This window comes from Patella vulgata, chromosome 1 (genome assembly GCF_932274485.2).
Source record: "Patella vulgata chromosome 1, xgPatVulg1.2, whole genome shotgun sequence".
Classification (NCBI taxonomy): Eukaryota; Metazoa; Mollusca; class Gastropoda; family Patellidae; genus Patella; species Patella vulgata.
In genome coordinates this window covers 90,242,660-90,258,793 of record NC_065879.2, presented here as the reverse complement: position 1 = coordinate 90,258,793, position 16,134 = coordinate 90,242,660, and the positions used below count along the sequence as shown (strand labels likewise).

The 16,134-nt window shown below is 36.8% G+C and overlaps 1 protein-coding gene across 8 annotated transcripts in view; it reads right to left on the bottom strand.

Moving 5' to 3' along the window:
* Positions 1 to 11,549, bottom strand: part of LOC126810375 (KICSTOR subunit 2) — a 55,422-nt gene extending 43,873 nt beyond the window's left edge. Inside the window, exons 1-9 of one of the 8 annotated variants that reach the window (XM_050535415.1) lie at positions 11,484 to 11,549; positions 8,783 to 9,011; positions 7,571 to 7,735; positions 6,944 to 7,122; positions 5,941 to 6,063; positions 4,907 to 5,054; positions 4,045 to 4,131; positions 923 to 1,014; positions 186 to 351 (exon numbers count right to left, since the gene is read on the bottom strand). In XM_050535415.1, coding sequence (XP_050391372.1) covers positions 186 to 351; positions 923 to 1,014; positions 4,045 to 4,131; positions 4,907 to 5,054; positions 5,941 to 6,063; positions 6,944 to 7,122; positions 7,571 to 7,735; positions 8,783 to 8,911 — 1,089 coding nt within the window. In that variant the 5' untranslated portion in view covers positions 8,912 to 9,011; positions 11,484 to 11,549. Of the gene's footprint in view, positions 1 to 185; positions 352 to 922; positions 1,015 to 4,044; positions 4,132 to 4,551; positions 4,595 to 4,622; positions 4,668 to 4,906; positions 5,055 to 5,800; positions 5,814 to 5,940; positions 6,064 to 6,943; positions 7,123 to 7,570; positions 7,736 to 8,782; positions 9,012 to 9,769; positions 10,127 to 11,230; positions 11,289 to 11,483 lie in introns of those variants that run through there. The other 7 variants (XM_050535421.2, XM_050535406.2, XM_050535446.2 and 4 more) reach the window with 7 other exon arrangements.
* Between the last annotated feature and the right edge of the window lie 4,585 nt (positions 11,550 to 16,134).

Sequence of the window (16,134 nt, the reverse complement as noted above, 5' to 3'; positions counted from 1 at the left end):
GTATGTATCTTTGCCCTGTGTGCTATATTTACACTAGGTAAATACAGTATAAAAGGGTATCTTTACCTTTATACATACACCAGGTAAAATGTAAAGGTAAGTATCTTTGTCCTGTGTGTTATACTTACACCAGGTAAATAGTAAATGTATGTACAGTGTATCTTTGTCCTGTGTGCTATACTTACACTAGGTAAACACAGTATAAACGGATAGGTGTCTTTCCCTTTCGGTCTCTCCACATATTTAAGTGGATGATGATATCCCGGACCTTTATATATATCCGTCTGTCCGTTCGTGTCCAGAATCAGATAAATATTGGTAGCATCATACTTCTTCTGAAACGCTATTAATCTGAAAGCACACACACACAAAAAGGGGTCTGAAAGTATACACACAAAAATGAAATGAAATGGGGTTTAACGCCCTACTGTTCTGCTCCTATACTGGGCAAATGTAGACGGGCATACGCCATACAGTGTGCTATGAGGGAAATTTTGCCCGGGCAGCGGCACTATCGCCTACTCTTCTATCAAATTCGAACTGCCAAATGGTCTTGTATGTGCATGCCAATGTACACACGGGTCCTCAGTTTTTCATCCCCTCGGAAAGACTAGAAGCTGTTTTTGTCAGGCCCTTCGTTCTGCACCATTGTCGGTGATAAAACATATGGCTGTTACACTTCGTGTAATGGTGACCAACACTGTAAACTGGGTATCATTTAATCTTGTATATTTAGCATTAATTTCTTTCACATTTATTCAATATCAGGCCAATACAAAAGATGTCTAGCAGGGTAGTGCAACAAAAGATCTCTAGCAGGGTGCTACAAAAGATGTCTAGCAGGGTAGTGCTACAAAAGATGTCTATACAAAAGATGTCTAGCAGGGTAGTGCTACAAAAGCTAAAACAATTAACAACTAACCTCCCCACGAAATCTTCTGTAGTTTTTGCTGTCAGGTTTTTTATATCTCCTGGTGTCTGTTTCGATAACATTTCATAGAAATACAAACTGAACTGTAATACAAAATATATACATAAACTAGGTCATAGAAATACAACAGCAATAAAAAATATATACATAAACTAGGTCATATTGTAAAACAAAATATATACATAAACTAGGTCATAGAAATACAAACTGAACTGTAATACAGAATATATACACAAACTAGGTCATAAAATTATAACTGTAATACAAAATATACGCATAAACTAGGTCATAGATATACAACTGTAATACAAAATATATACATAAATTAGGTCATAGAAATACAACTGTAATACAAAATATATACACAAATTAGGTCATAGAAATACAACTGAAATACAAAATATATACAAATGAACTGAAATGGGGTTTAACGTCCTACTGTTCTGCTCCTATACTGGGCTAATGAAGACATACGCCATACAGTGTGCTATGAGGGAAATTTTGCCCAGACAGCGGCACTATGGCCTACTCTTATATCGAATTCCAACTGTCAAGGGATCTTTTACGTGCACACCAATGTGTACACAGGACCGAACGACTAGACAGCTGTCCTTGTCAGGCCCTCCGTCCTGCATCACTGACAAGGGGGAACCATGCCGGACAATAAATATATACAAACTAGGCCCAAAGTTCACAAGGTATCCTCAGACTAAAAGGGTGTATTGCTCTATTTTTTGGAACTTTGAAATAAGACAAAAATAGTTCTAAAAGCACGTATTAATGTAATCTGAATGTATATAAAGTGATTTATATTCAATTATGTTCAGTAAAATATGTGAACAGTTCAAATTGAATGGCAGTCATTTACGCCTGCTTAGTGCATTCTACAAGTTTTTAAATTCATTATTTTGTCGTTTGTGAATCAGCTTTTACTAATGACTTCCACACTGATTTTATTTGTTCATTACAAAATGGCACCCGAAAACATATGGTACACGACTCTTGTACTGATCATAAAATGTTAATTGTGTCTTAAATATTTGATAATAGGATCCTCTAGTTTCACCGCAAGATAACAAACATCAATATTGATTGAAATTGATCAATATTGAATTCTAATTCGTGTTTTAAATTTCAAATATTATGGAAAATATTGGGTTAGAGACTAATCTCCTTTAAGTTAAGAATTTAATCAAAATTATTCGCCTTATTTTAACTAAAATATTCTGTCTTACTCACTTAGCCACCATGGCACCCTTTATCAGTCTATAGCAGTGGGAGGAAACTCGGGACCCGCAAAAAAGCCACCAGTTTCGACAGGCAACACTATTTATTTATCTGATGGATTAAAGAATTTGACTCAATGACAGACCTTCATTCCAAAGTGCATACGTTAAAACCACTTGATCACCCATCCATTCAGAAAAGAAAATAATCAAAAAGGGAGATAGAGTGTTTTGATTTCACTCAACACAAACTAGGTCATTTCTGGACTATCATATGGTTCAATATTATTTTCATAATTCGTTTGCGGATAGGGGTCGTTAGCAGTGGCAGGAAACCGGAGGACCCAGAGATAAAAAAAACAAGAGTGGACATACAACCAGAAAATCTAAACCACGCCACTTGACTCAATGACCGACCTTATGATCTAAAGCGCATGCGTTAAATCACCAGACCCTCCACCCCCTCTAAAGATAGGTTGCCAGGCAACGAAACATACGCCCACAGCAGCTAAATTGTCCGGGCAGTCTTGAGAGTTGTCACATATTTTTACTTTTTTCGGTAATGAAACACTTATAATACATTAAAATCTGATTAAGAGTAACAACTCATTAAGTAATTACAGAAAACCATTAGAATTTGTTTGGTTTTTATAAAGTTTTGCCCCATGCTAACGTTTAGTATACGAAACTTTTAACATCATGGATTTAGCTGTTCAAGTCATAAAAATTCATTGAAAATCAATATACTTGTTTGTCTCAAAACCTTAAACTCTGTGTATCAATCTGAAGTAAATCGGATGATGATAACTTTAGCTTCTAGAGCAGTGGTTCTCAACCTTTATTTGCCAATGGCACACCTTGGAACATATGAAAAAATAGTGGCACACCTGGCTAAATATATATGAAAAATATTTGAATTTTGCAAAATAAAAACATGAGAAGTCATAGACGACATACAACCATAGACATGGACTAGTCATGGACACATAGAGTGACTCAAACTAAATATGAAGTTACCAGTAGACACCAGTGAATATTCAATTGGGATCACATGGTTTTTAATGTACCGTTCAAAATTTTGCGGCACACTTAGGAAGATCTCGTGGCTCACCTGAGTGCCCCGGTACACTGGTTGAGAATCACTGTTCTAGAGGGTCACAAGATTTTTCGAAGTGATCAAGGGCCATAAATTTGGCAGTAATTATCGAAAATCGTTGAAAATCAAAATGATTCTTCGTCTCATGACCTCAAACACTGTGTATCAATTTAAAGTCAATCGGATATTATCTTTAGCCTATAGAGCATTTACAAGATATTTTGAAGTGATCAAGGGCCATAACTCTGGCAGTAATTATCGAAAATCGCTGAAAATGAATAGACTTCTTCGTCTCATGACCTTAAACACTGTGTATAAATTTAAAGTTAATGGGATATTAACTTTAGCCTCTAGAGTGTCCACAAGACTTTTCCAAGTAATCAAGGGCCATAACTCTGGCAGTAATTATTGGAAATCGCTGAAAATCAATAGGCTTCTTCGTCTTATGACCTTAAACACTGTATAAATTTAAAGTCAATCGGATATTAACTTTGACCTCTAGCACGTTCACAAGATTTTTTGAAGTGATCAAGGGCCATAACTCTGGCAGTAATTATCGGAAATCGCTGAAAATCAATAGGCTTCTTCGTCTCATGACCTTAAACACTGTGTATAAATTTAAAGTCAATCGGATATTAACTTTAGCCTCTAGAGCATCCACAAGCAATTGTGGACACCGGACCGATGGAGGCAACGACAATATACAACCACATTTCAATGTGAGCATATAAAAATATAGTATAATGTCAATAAAAAAATGAGTATTTAAAACAATAAATTACACTATTTACCTTGGATACGAGAAGACCGTGAAATTTTTGTAACCACTGAAATAATGCTGGTATTGAATGACCACTACCTTTACTACTTTTCTTGCTCTATAAAAATAAATAAGATAAAGAAAATAAAACTCTAGCAAACAGACTCCAGTTTCACCAAACATTCTCAGACTTAAGTTAAGAAGTGAAAGCAGCCACAGTCGCTAAGACGATGGATATTGGTAGCATCCTACTTCTTCTGAAAGGATATTAATCTGAAAGTACACAAACACACACACAAACTAAAATATGAGTTTGGCTTTGTTTTCAGAATTCAGTAAAGTTCAAGAACGATTGGTTTTATCTTGATATTTTTGTATATCTCTTTGATGTAAAATTTTAGTTCATGAGGCCCCTGAATCGAAATGAGTTTGACACCCCTAGTCTAAACAAATCTTGTCTAGTTGTCATATTACACCATGTTACAGTTATATAAACCAACCGTGTCTATAATACCTGTATGTTATAGTATAAACTCACCTTCTCTGGTTGTTGAACACTAGTCATACTAGACCATGTTATAATACCTGCATTTTATAGTATTAACTCACCTTCTCTGGTTGTTGAACACTAGTCATACTAGACCATGTTATAATACCTCTATGTTATAGTATTAACTTACCTTCTCTGGTTGTTGAACACTAGTCATACTAGACCATGTGATAATACCTGTATTTTATAGTATTAACTCAACTTCTCTGGTTGTTGAACACTAGTCATACTAGACCATGTTATAATACCTGTATTTTATAGTATTAACTCACCTTTTCTGGTTGTTGAACACTAGTCATACTAGACCATGTTATAATACCTGAATGTTATAGTATTAACTCACCTTCTCTGGTTGTTGAACACTAGTCATGCTAGACCACGTTATAATACCTCTATGTGCTTGTTGTAGTTCTAATAAAGAGGCTAGAAACTGCCAATCACATAATAATAACTGAGCTTGTAACAGGTGATGCATTATTTCACATTCTAATCTAAAATATATCAAAGTCATTCATTAAGTAAGATTAGATATAGAGAGATAAATGGGGTTTAACGTCCACTCGACTGGCGTGGTTTCGATTCCCCGGTCGTACGTGACAAGGAGTAGGGTCGCCTGTCCAACCTCGTGGGTTTTCTCCGGGTCCTCCGGTTTCCTCTCACTGCTAAAGACCCCTACGCGCAAGCGAATTATTGAAAAAAAATTAAAACCATATGTTATTCCCGAAATGAATCTTCGTGTCGAGCGGACGTTAAACCCCATTTCTCTCGCTCTCTCTCTGTCCAAACTAACTAAAACAATTTATCTTACAACAACATGTCAGATCCCCTTATTTCCGTATGCAGGACAGAGGGCCTGACAAGGACAGCTGTCTAGTCCTTCGGATGAGACGGGAAAACTGAGGTCCCGTCTATACATTGGAATACAAGTAAAAGATCATTTGGCGATAGTGCCGCTGCCCGGGCAAAATTTCCCTTATAGCACACTGTATGGCGTATGCCCGTCTTCATTAGCCCAGCATAGAAGTAGAACAGTAGGACGTTAAACCCTATTTCATTTCATTTCCTTATTTCAGTGAGAAGGTCAAGGGTTAAAGTGAAGGTCCGGGGTAAAAACGTAGGTCAGGGGTTAAATACTTATGTAAAAGTTGATCGGATTGGTGAAAGTAAAGGTCAGAGGTTAAACTTACGTACAACTTGATTTGATTGGTGAAAGTGAAGGTCAGGGGGTTATACTAACGTAAAACTTGATTTGATTGGTTAAAGTGAAGGTCAGGGGTTAAACTTACGTAAAACTTAATTTGATTTGTTAACGTGAAGGTCAGAGGTTATACTTACGTAATTTGATTGGTTAAAGTGAAGGTCAGGGTTTAAACTTACGTAAAACTTGATTTGATTGGTGAAAGTAATGGATGATGAAATGTCTTATTGTTAGAGAAGATAATATCAGACAGCTTAGCAACAAGATCTTCAAAATAACCATGGCGACTCACACTCTCATATCTAACTTAAGTTAAAGATTTTTTAACTATTTTTAAAAACATAAAAAAAACAAATGTGCATCACTTTCTAATATTGAATTTTATGAAAGCACATTTCATCAATATGTCATAGCATTCTCCATAGTTCTCTACTCCTCACAATTTTTCCTTTGATTTATTCCATTCTACACTGCTGGACCAAACCATAGGCCATTCTACACTGCTGGACCAAGTCAAAGGTCTTTCTACACTGCTTGACCAAACCATAGGTCATTCTACACAGCTGGACCAAGTCATAGGTCTTTCTACACTGCTGAACCAAGCCATGGGTCTTTCTACATTGCTGGGCCAAGTCATAGGTCTTTCTACACTGCTGGACCAAGTCATAGGTCTTTCTACAGTGCTGGACTAAGTAATAGGTCATTCTACAGTGTTGAACCAAGCCATAGGTCATTCTACACTGCTGGACCAAGCCATAGGTCATTCTACACTGCTGGACCAAGCCATAGGTCATTCTAGATTGATGGACCAACCATCGTTCTTTTTCTAGCTGCATTTACCTCTCTAGGACGATGCATTGGTACTTTAAAAGAAATGGGGTTTAACATCCACTTGACACAAACTAGGTCATTTCAGGACTAGAAATTCTATTTCAATAATTTGCTTGTGCGTAGGGTTCTTTAGCAGTGGGAGGAAACCAGAGGTCCCAGACAAAACCCACGAGGTTGGACGGGCTACCCTACTCCTTGTCACATACAAGCGGGGATTCGAAAGTACGCCAGTTGACTCAATGACAGGAATTGTAATCCAAAGCACAAGCGTCAACCATTCGGCCACCTAACCCCCCCACCCCACCCCCGAAAATGCAAATGGTGCATTATTGATACTTCAAGAAAGGATACAGATCGGCCATGTTTTGTCTTGCGGCTATATACTGACAGAGTTGACCAGATATATGTGACAGTAATATCTCTATATCTGATGACTGGATACTGTTTACAATATTTGTACTATCCTGGTGACTAGCTTCCTCTAAGCGATGAAACTCTTGGGTCAAAAAATGATACAATGTTCGCAGATTCTGAAGAAAAAGAAAACCTAATGCAATTGACAATGTACGATGTACGATGGAAAGGGTAATAAGATCCAACTATTCGCTGACAATCTACTTCTTTCCAATCTGGTTAAAACACAAATCCTATTTCGTTCCGTTTTTTATAGTTCAAAATTTCAATTTACTTTTCTTTATTACACTAGGATCTGGAGGCGCTCTGGTTGAAGTGAGAGATTAGCCAATGAAACGGTCTGTTACGTCGATTTCTTGGCCTGCTCTGCTGACGTCGTAGGGTCAAAAGCCGCTTGTATGACCTCTGACACAAACTCCCAGGATCTTTTAAGTGCACGCCAAAGTGTACACAGGACCATTGTTTTCCACCCCACCCCACCCCATCATGCCCTCCGTCCTACATCACAGTCATCGTTATCATTAGATCCTTTATACTATGTTACACAGTGGAAAGGCAACTTACTTCTTTAGGTCTAACTATAGGAGTAAATCGTATGGTGGATGTCTTTTGTCCGAGAGATGAAAGTGACATGTAGACTTTCTCAGCTATAGTGAACTGTGACAGACATTGTAATACTGTACCCCATGACGTACTTCCAGATATTTTATGCATCTCTTTTTCTTTGTCCTGAAATAAAACACCATAAATTTAAGGGGAGAGAGGTTTTTAATGTCCACTCAACACAAACTAGGTCATATTGGGACTAACATATGGTTCAATTTTATTTCAATAATTCGCTTGCATTTAGTGGTCTTTAGCAGTCAAAGGAAACCGAAGGACCCGGAGAAAACCCAAGAGGCTGGATAGGCAACTCTACTCCTTGTCACATACAACCAGGGAATCAAACCCACGCAATGACAGACCTTATGATACAGCGTGCACATGCTAACCATTCAGCCATCCAACCCCCCCAATATTTAAAGGGGAATTAGGTTATAGATTAGATAAAGAGCTGGGCATTACATAAGATTAGACACAGAGCTGACAGTTCTTGCTATAATAGATAATGAAAACAGAATATGCTGAAAATTTCAGTCAAATTGCTTCACTCTAAGCCAAGATATTAGCGGTTCAATTTTAGGCTAGCCTCGATCAATATTACTAACGTTGGTATTATAAAAAAAGTTTCGATTATCCATTTGTATGTTAAATAATCCAATCAGAGATGTGATTTCACCCGTATATTCCAGACATGTCCAACACTATTTTTCAATCCACTAATTATCACAGGCTAACGATGGCACCAAGAGTTGATTATGGTCTTGATAAGTGAATAAATGTCTACTTAATAATCTATATAACATTTCAGACATAAAGAAAGACCTGTGAGGCACTATGGTCTACTCTTAAAAAAAATTCCAACTGACAAGGGATCTTTTACATCCACATCAATGTTTACACAGAACCTCGGTTTACCATCCCATCCGAACGACTAGACAGTATGTTTCATGGGGTTTAACATTCACTCGACACAAATTAAGTTATTTCGGGACTAACATATGATTCAATTTTATTTCAATAATTCACGTACAACCGGGGAATCGAAACCATACCAGTTGACTCAATGACAGACCTTATGATACAACGTGCACTTGCTAGCAATTCGACCATCCAACTCCTCTCTTATCAAAAGGAATACTCCACACCCCCACCCTAATTAAATAAATTATTCACCATCAGATCTTTAGCCTTATCAAATGAGAACTGGCTGATCAATATAAAGAATGATTCCAGAACCGATTCCTCTCGGGTTTGGCGTCCAGGACTTGATGCAGAAGATGATGAGTTTGGAGTTGTAGCCATCTTTAATTCTTACTCAAAACACACAGATATCGGTACAGTTGCTAGGCAACCAAATATACTCCCACGATTAAAACATAACAGCTTCATTTAAAAACATAATCTGAAAACATAAAATATAGACACATTAGACTTCATGAATAGCACCATTACAACACTGTAGACAATAGATCGTTGGGAGAGAGAGAGATGGTTTTTAACCCATTAAGTTCGTAGGTCGTTATATAACATCCTGGACAACTGCCACTCACTGTGTGTGGGGCGTAATATAACGCCTTGGAGGTATTTTCCCCAACCTATTCTTAGAACATAGTTCGTCACTTGGGGGAATTCCCCCACGATCGCAGCATGTGTAGGACGTTATATTACGTCCTGGACAACTGCCACTTACTGTGTGTAGGGCGTAATATAACGCCTTTGAGGTATTTTCACCAACCTATTCTTAGAACATAGTACATAGTTATTTGTCACTTCGTCAAATTAATTACACAATAGGGGGTAGTTAACGTTTTAAAAACGTCACGCTTAACAGGTTAATGTCCACTCGACACAAACTAGGTAAATCTCAGGACTGACATATAGTTCATTTTTTTTATTACAATAATTCGCTTTCATGGTCTTTAGCTGTGAGAGGACCCATAGAAAAACATGAGGTTGGAAAGGGTATAAATGGTTAGGAAGAGCACATTAAGAATCAAATGAAGAGGTTGAAAAGCTGGATGAGTTGAACGACAATGTGAAACCATAAAATATAGACATATTAAAGGACCTAAGTCCGTAACTCAAAATCCTCCAAAATCTTCGACATCGAAAACACGAATTATTGGTCAATTTAAATCAACATTGATGATGTAAACTTACCGGGAAAAGATGAGCTTCTGATATCCGATATTTAAGATAAAATAATTTTTTTAACATTGGTACACGAATCGTGTACCATAATGCGCTTCAGCCCCAGTTGTATTGAGAGACTCGAGGAACGAAGCTAGACACATTGCACCAAATCAAATGGAGTTATGTAGACTAGAATAACTAGACGCTAGAAATTTGCACTCGATTGAGATCGCTGACTTATTTCGCCGAACATAACTGATTCGAAATTGGAGTAAAAACGGAAACCATTAAATGTAAATCAGTTTATATACATTCATATTACAGTATTATATGTGTTGCGACCCACTTTTGTGAATTTCTAGGTCCCAAATGTTAGCGATTTAGCTCCTTTAAATAAACTTCATGAGCAGATAGTTTGCACGAGTGTAGTTACTTTAGTAACATAAATTGCATCAGCTCTGCTCTCTACTACGTTACTGTCAGCTCCTAATGACAACTAGTATGAAAATAAGGCTTTTCCCCCATCTCGGTTCTAAGGCTATTTTGGAATCCCTACCGTCTATTTTCACTGTGATTCTTCTTTGGTCGCCAAAAGGAATCATTTCTTGTCACATCCAACACAAATTTATAAAAATCCAACACTATTTTCATGTAGAATTACGCGATACAAAAACATAAACAACTTTCATTTCAATTGGGCCGCCATGTTCAAACTAACGCTCAGCCAATATTCAAAATTTAGGAATGGAATTTTACCGTAAACGAAAATTCTCACTGTACTGAGAATAACACATAGAATATTTAAAATATTTTATAAAGGTCAATATAATGTGTTGTTTATTTTATAGATTTTATGTAATAATTATTCATGTATGTTGAATAAAAAAAACTTTAGTTTGGATTATTGGCTGGGCGTTAGTTTGAAAATGGCAGCCCAATTCAAATGAAAGTTGTTTATGTTTTTGTATCGCGTAATTCTACATGAAAATAGTGTTGGATTTTTATAAATTTGTGTTGGATGTGACAAGAAAAGATTCCTTTTGGCGACCAAAGAAGAATCACAGTGAAAATAGACGGTAGGGATTCCAAAATAGCCCTAGAACCGAGATGGGGAAAAGCCTTATTTTCATACTAGTTGTCATTAGGAGCTGACAGTAACGTAGTAGAGAGCAGAGCCGAAACAATTTACGTTACTAAAGTAACTAGCACGAGGGCATTCGTGTTTGATGTGACTCCAGTTTTTGTGTTATAGGTTTTAATCTTAAATACCTGAACCTAATCCTAACCCTAATAGAAAGTAGGAAGTTCCATGTAGACACAGTACGGACTACGGGCCTCGGCGCCTTAGTTTTTTGGTGTAAATGTGATGAAAATAGAAAAGGGAGTTGGATCAAACATGGTCGCCGCAGATAGTTTGGAAGAGTGCATTAAAAGCATCATGTGGGAACAGTGCCATAAAATGAAATAAAATGGGGTTTAATGTCCTACTGTTCTGCTCCGACAGGGCTAATGAAGACATCGATGATTCAATGACAATGGAATGATCAAATCTGATCATGATGATGCATGATCATGACTAAAAATTTCATTTCCCGTCATTCTACACACTCATGATTACCCGTTAACAAAAACCAACCTACAGGATGGAACAAATAAAAACCGAAACGTAACAATATAATACACAATGTAATATTTCGGATTTTTTTGTCACGTTTGACTTTTCTATAAATGAAAACACTACCTGTCTACTTTTACTTTAGTTCCTGGTCTTAGAGTTACTTCCCTTCAATTTCATATTTTGAGAGTTACTTCCCTTTAATTTTCTATTCGTACTTCATGATCCAGACTAAAAATTTCAAAAGGTGCAGGCGCCTTAACGATCAGTTAATAAATGCTCCTATAATTATGATAGGCCTACATTTTACCAAGGGTTTTAATTAATTTCAATGCAGAAGAGAGAGAGAGAGAGGGGGGGGGGGGAGAGGGGGCGTCCACTCGAAACAAACTAGGTCATTTTGGGACTAACATGGTAAAATTTTATTTTAATAATTTGCATGCGCATATATATAGGGGTCTTTAGCAGTCGGCGGACCCGGAGAAAACCCATGAGGTTGGTCAGGTGACCTTATGATACAACCCGCACGCGCTAACCATTCGGCCATCCAACCTCCCTCAGTTGGCCGGGAAAGTTCATAGGGATTTTCCGGTGTGGTTAGCCCTTGTCAGTGGTGTAGGACTGAGAGCCTGACAGGGACAGCTGTCTAGTCGTTCGGATGGTACGAAAAACTTGAGATCCCGTGTATACATTGGCATGCACATAAAAGATCCCTTGGTAGTTAGAATTCAATATAAGAGTATGTCATACTGCCACTGCCCGTGAAAAATTTCCCTCATAGCACACTGTATGCTGTATGGCCGTCTTCATTAGCCCACATGAAGCAAAACGGTAAGACGTTAAACCCCATTTCATTTTATTTCATATTATTTCATATTCTCAATAAATTTGTATTTGGCAAATCTTTCAGGAAATGTTCTGTCGTAGGTTTTCGTGTAACCTTTACTGAACCTTTCATAATCCAATAAACTTATCTACGCCTACATTTAATCGGAGCTACGTTTCTACAATGGTTCTCGTCGTTTTCAAGCACGGAAACACAAGGTAAACGGAAATGATAAAGTCTTTAACTCAGTATCTCCACAGTCTTCGACATTGCTAACACGACTTATTGGTCAATTTAAATCAACATTGGTGTTATCTTATCGTGAAAAGATGGGCTTTTGCTATCCAATATTTAAGACACAATGAAAATTTTAAACTTGGCACACGAATAAGGTGCCAGAATGCTTTATAGGGGCGCCATTTGTAATGAAGTGACTGGATGAAGGGGGCTAAACATATATTATCCTACAAGGCAGGACTACCACAGTAGACTGGAATAACCAGACACCAAAGACTGCCATTCAATAGCACTCTTTCACGTATTTCGCCGAACATAACTGATTAGAAATTACTGTAAAAACAGAAACGATTGAATGTAAATCAGTTTATAAACATTTGTATTACATTATCATATGTGTTGCGACCCATGTGTGTCCATTTCTATGTGCCAAAGAATAGAGATTTAGTTCCTTTAATGTAGCTTTAAGGTGCTAAAAAGGTTTTCCCAATAAAGGGGCATAACTCTGGAGATTATCGAAAAAATTAAGCACCAAATAACTTTTGCGAGCGTGCTTCTTTTGTGTTAGCTTGACGTATTTTAAGATTTCTTATGTTGGGGGGTGCCTAGCTCTAATACGTCGAAGCACACAGCGCTCTCACAATAATTGTTATTCAAGAAGCTTTAATCTATAAGAAACATAAGTACTAATTATTTGACGTCGATCTGGGTTTATTAACGAATGAACATGAATAACACAAATAAAGATATATGAAATCATAATTAAAACATCATTTACAAATTATCTAGTAATGAATAGTTGAATATATAAAGTAAGCATATATTATGTGATCAAGTGCAATTGTAAGCTATTTCACATTATCATATTATGCATAAAAGAAACATACATTTATCAATAGCAAATATAAAGTATTATCATATTATGTGAATAAGTATAGTAAACTATTACACATTATAATATTATGAATAATATAAACATATATACTAAATGAATTATTAGGCGACACAATTATAAACTAACTCACCTATAAGAAACATAAGTACTAATTATTTGACGTCGATCTGGGTTTATTAACGAATGAACATAATTGTTCGTATTTCGTCTCTTATATTTATACCCAGTCGGTATCGCCAACTTAATATCTTAATAATAATTACACTAGAATACCATATAATACAAATGTGATATAAATTAACATATTTACATTACTGAGACGTAACTCGAATATAGGTACATACTAAATCAATGACTAGGATGCATGTTAAGTAATATTAAATTATTTTAAGATTGTTGTGTAGAAAAGGTAAATAGATAAGACAGTGCGTCCAGATTAGAACGATCAGGGTTCGGAGTAAAGATTAACTTATCCACTTTAAAGCAATTAATCAATTAAGATAAGTAAATACATGTATATCAAAATATGTACTATAACACTTTTATGAATGAATCAATACGACACTAGCAGATCAAAGACGTCAGTTTATATACATAATGTTTATAAGTTCATTAAAATTGCTAGCAATCAGGCAGAAGTCGTTAAGTAAGCATTGTCACTTTTTAAAGTGCCCCTGAACATGTTATATGAAAGGGTGCACTATAAATATGCTGTAATAATAATAATAATAATAATAAAAGTAGGTGTTATGTCACTAAGGTGTTAAAACTGTGACTAATGCATGAGACATCTTTTACAGCTAGTTACACACCTGCTAATTAATGACTACTGTATAGTTTCTAAGCTCTTTCTATACATTACTAAACATTAGTTTAGAATAATGATCACTTATGTCAGTTGGGCTAATAACAAAAATTGTCTTTACTTCCTAAGAGGCCTAGATTCATAAGTCAACGGTATCACATTACCAGTGAATACATCACTAAAGGTTTTTATTATCATCAGGTCTTTCTGAAATATTTATGAGTTTATCTTATTCAGAAGGGGCCATTCTGATTTTCAGTGACTTCACTATTAGCTGAACCCATTGTTACGATATGTGTCTCCTTCATGTCGATCTTTCATAATCACCGTCAGAGTTGTGCCCCCTTTTCCCGAAATCTTGCCAGAACTTTACATAATAGGCCATTATTATTGTCTTATGGCAGAGGTGAGATTTGGACTATGTGATGACTTGGAACTCACTACCGCACTTAGGTCAACTGGGTACAAAGTTTAGCGGCTTGAGACTCATCTTGGCACCGTACTAACGTCAATGACTTGGGACTCGACTCAGACTGTAGAGGTGCGGTGACTTTGGGACTCTGCTCGGACTCAAGGTCTCGTGACGTTTCCTACCTCTCTCTGTCCTATAGTTGTCTATTCTATTGAATGTGTGGAATACGCCAATACAGCTGAGCAGCTTAAAGATACATTATGGGAGATTCGATAACGAGTTGACAGTTCTCACTATAATAGTTAAAAACTAGATAATATAAAGGCAATTTGCTGAAAATTTCATTCAAATTGATCCACTATGAACCCAGAACTAAGCGGTTGAAATTTCATTACTAAAGTCAGTACGATAAACAGCATAGTCTCGATTATCCATTTAATCGTTAAATCGTGAAGGAAAGTTATGCAGTAAATCGGCTCATAATCCACTAAAGATCGCAGGTTAGCGATGCCATCTAGAGTTGATTATGGTCTGGATATGTTAATAAATGTCTAATTAATAATTTAGATAACATTTCAGGCCTAAAGAAATACATGCAATAGACAGATTTAGCTCTGGCATATTGTATGTTTAATATGATTAATACAATGACGTCATTATTAATGTGACGTCATAATGTATGTTTAAGTCTCCACTACAGCTTATCCGAGAGGAAATCTTGGATGTTGAGCAAATTTGATATGAATCCACGAAGAAATCTAATCTCTATGGTTCATCCTTTTATGACCTCATTGCTTTCTACCAATTTTGAAGAAAAAATCTATTAAAACATATAGCATCTTTTTTGTGTTCACACGGTTTTTGGTAAAGGTGGATAACTCAAGAACGGAAGGTCGCGGATTATGATTACCGACTGGGATCGGTCGCCACAATGCTTCAAGCCAAACATGAAAAAGATCCATTAGAAACTATAGAATTTATCGCGTTCACAATGTTTTCTAAAACAAAGGGTGGGATGGGGGGGGGGTTATTCCGGAACGGAAACACATTCATAATGAGCCCAATGCTTCCAACCAAGTCTGTTAAAAGAGAGAGAGAGAGAGGGAGAGAGAGATGGGTTTTAACTTCCACTGGACACAAACTAGGTCATTTCGGGACTAACATATGGTTTAATTTTATGTCAATAATTCGCAAGCGCGTAGAGGTCTTTAGCAGTGGGAGGAAACCGGAGGACCCGGAAAAAAACAGTAGATTGGACAGGCGACCCTACTCCTTATCACGTACAGCCGGGGAATCGAAACCACGCCAGTTGACTCAATGACAGACTTTATGATACAACGCAGATGCGCTGCCCATTCGGTCATCCAATCCCCCTATAAATAGAGCATTAATACTCTGGTACGAAAGGTCGCAGAACGTTGAATATCGATAGGGTTCGTCACCTCTTCACCACCATGATTCACACCAAATTTGAAAACAATTTGTCAAAAACTTTAGCCTTTATCGCATTCATAAGCCAATTTGTAGCCAGGTTTTCTGCAAAGGGAAGATAACTACGGAACGAAAAGTCCGAGAACGCTGAAATCGATAGGGGTCATGCTT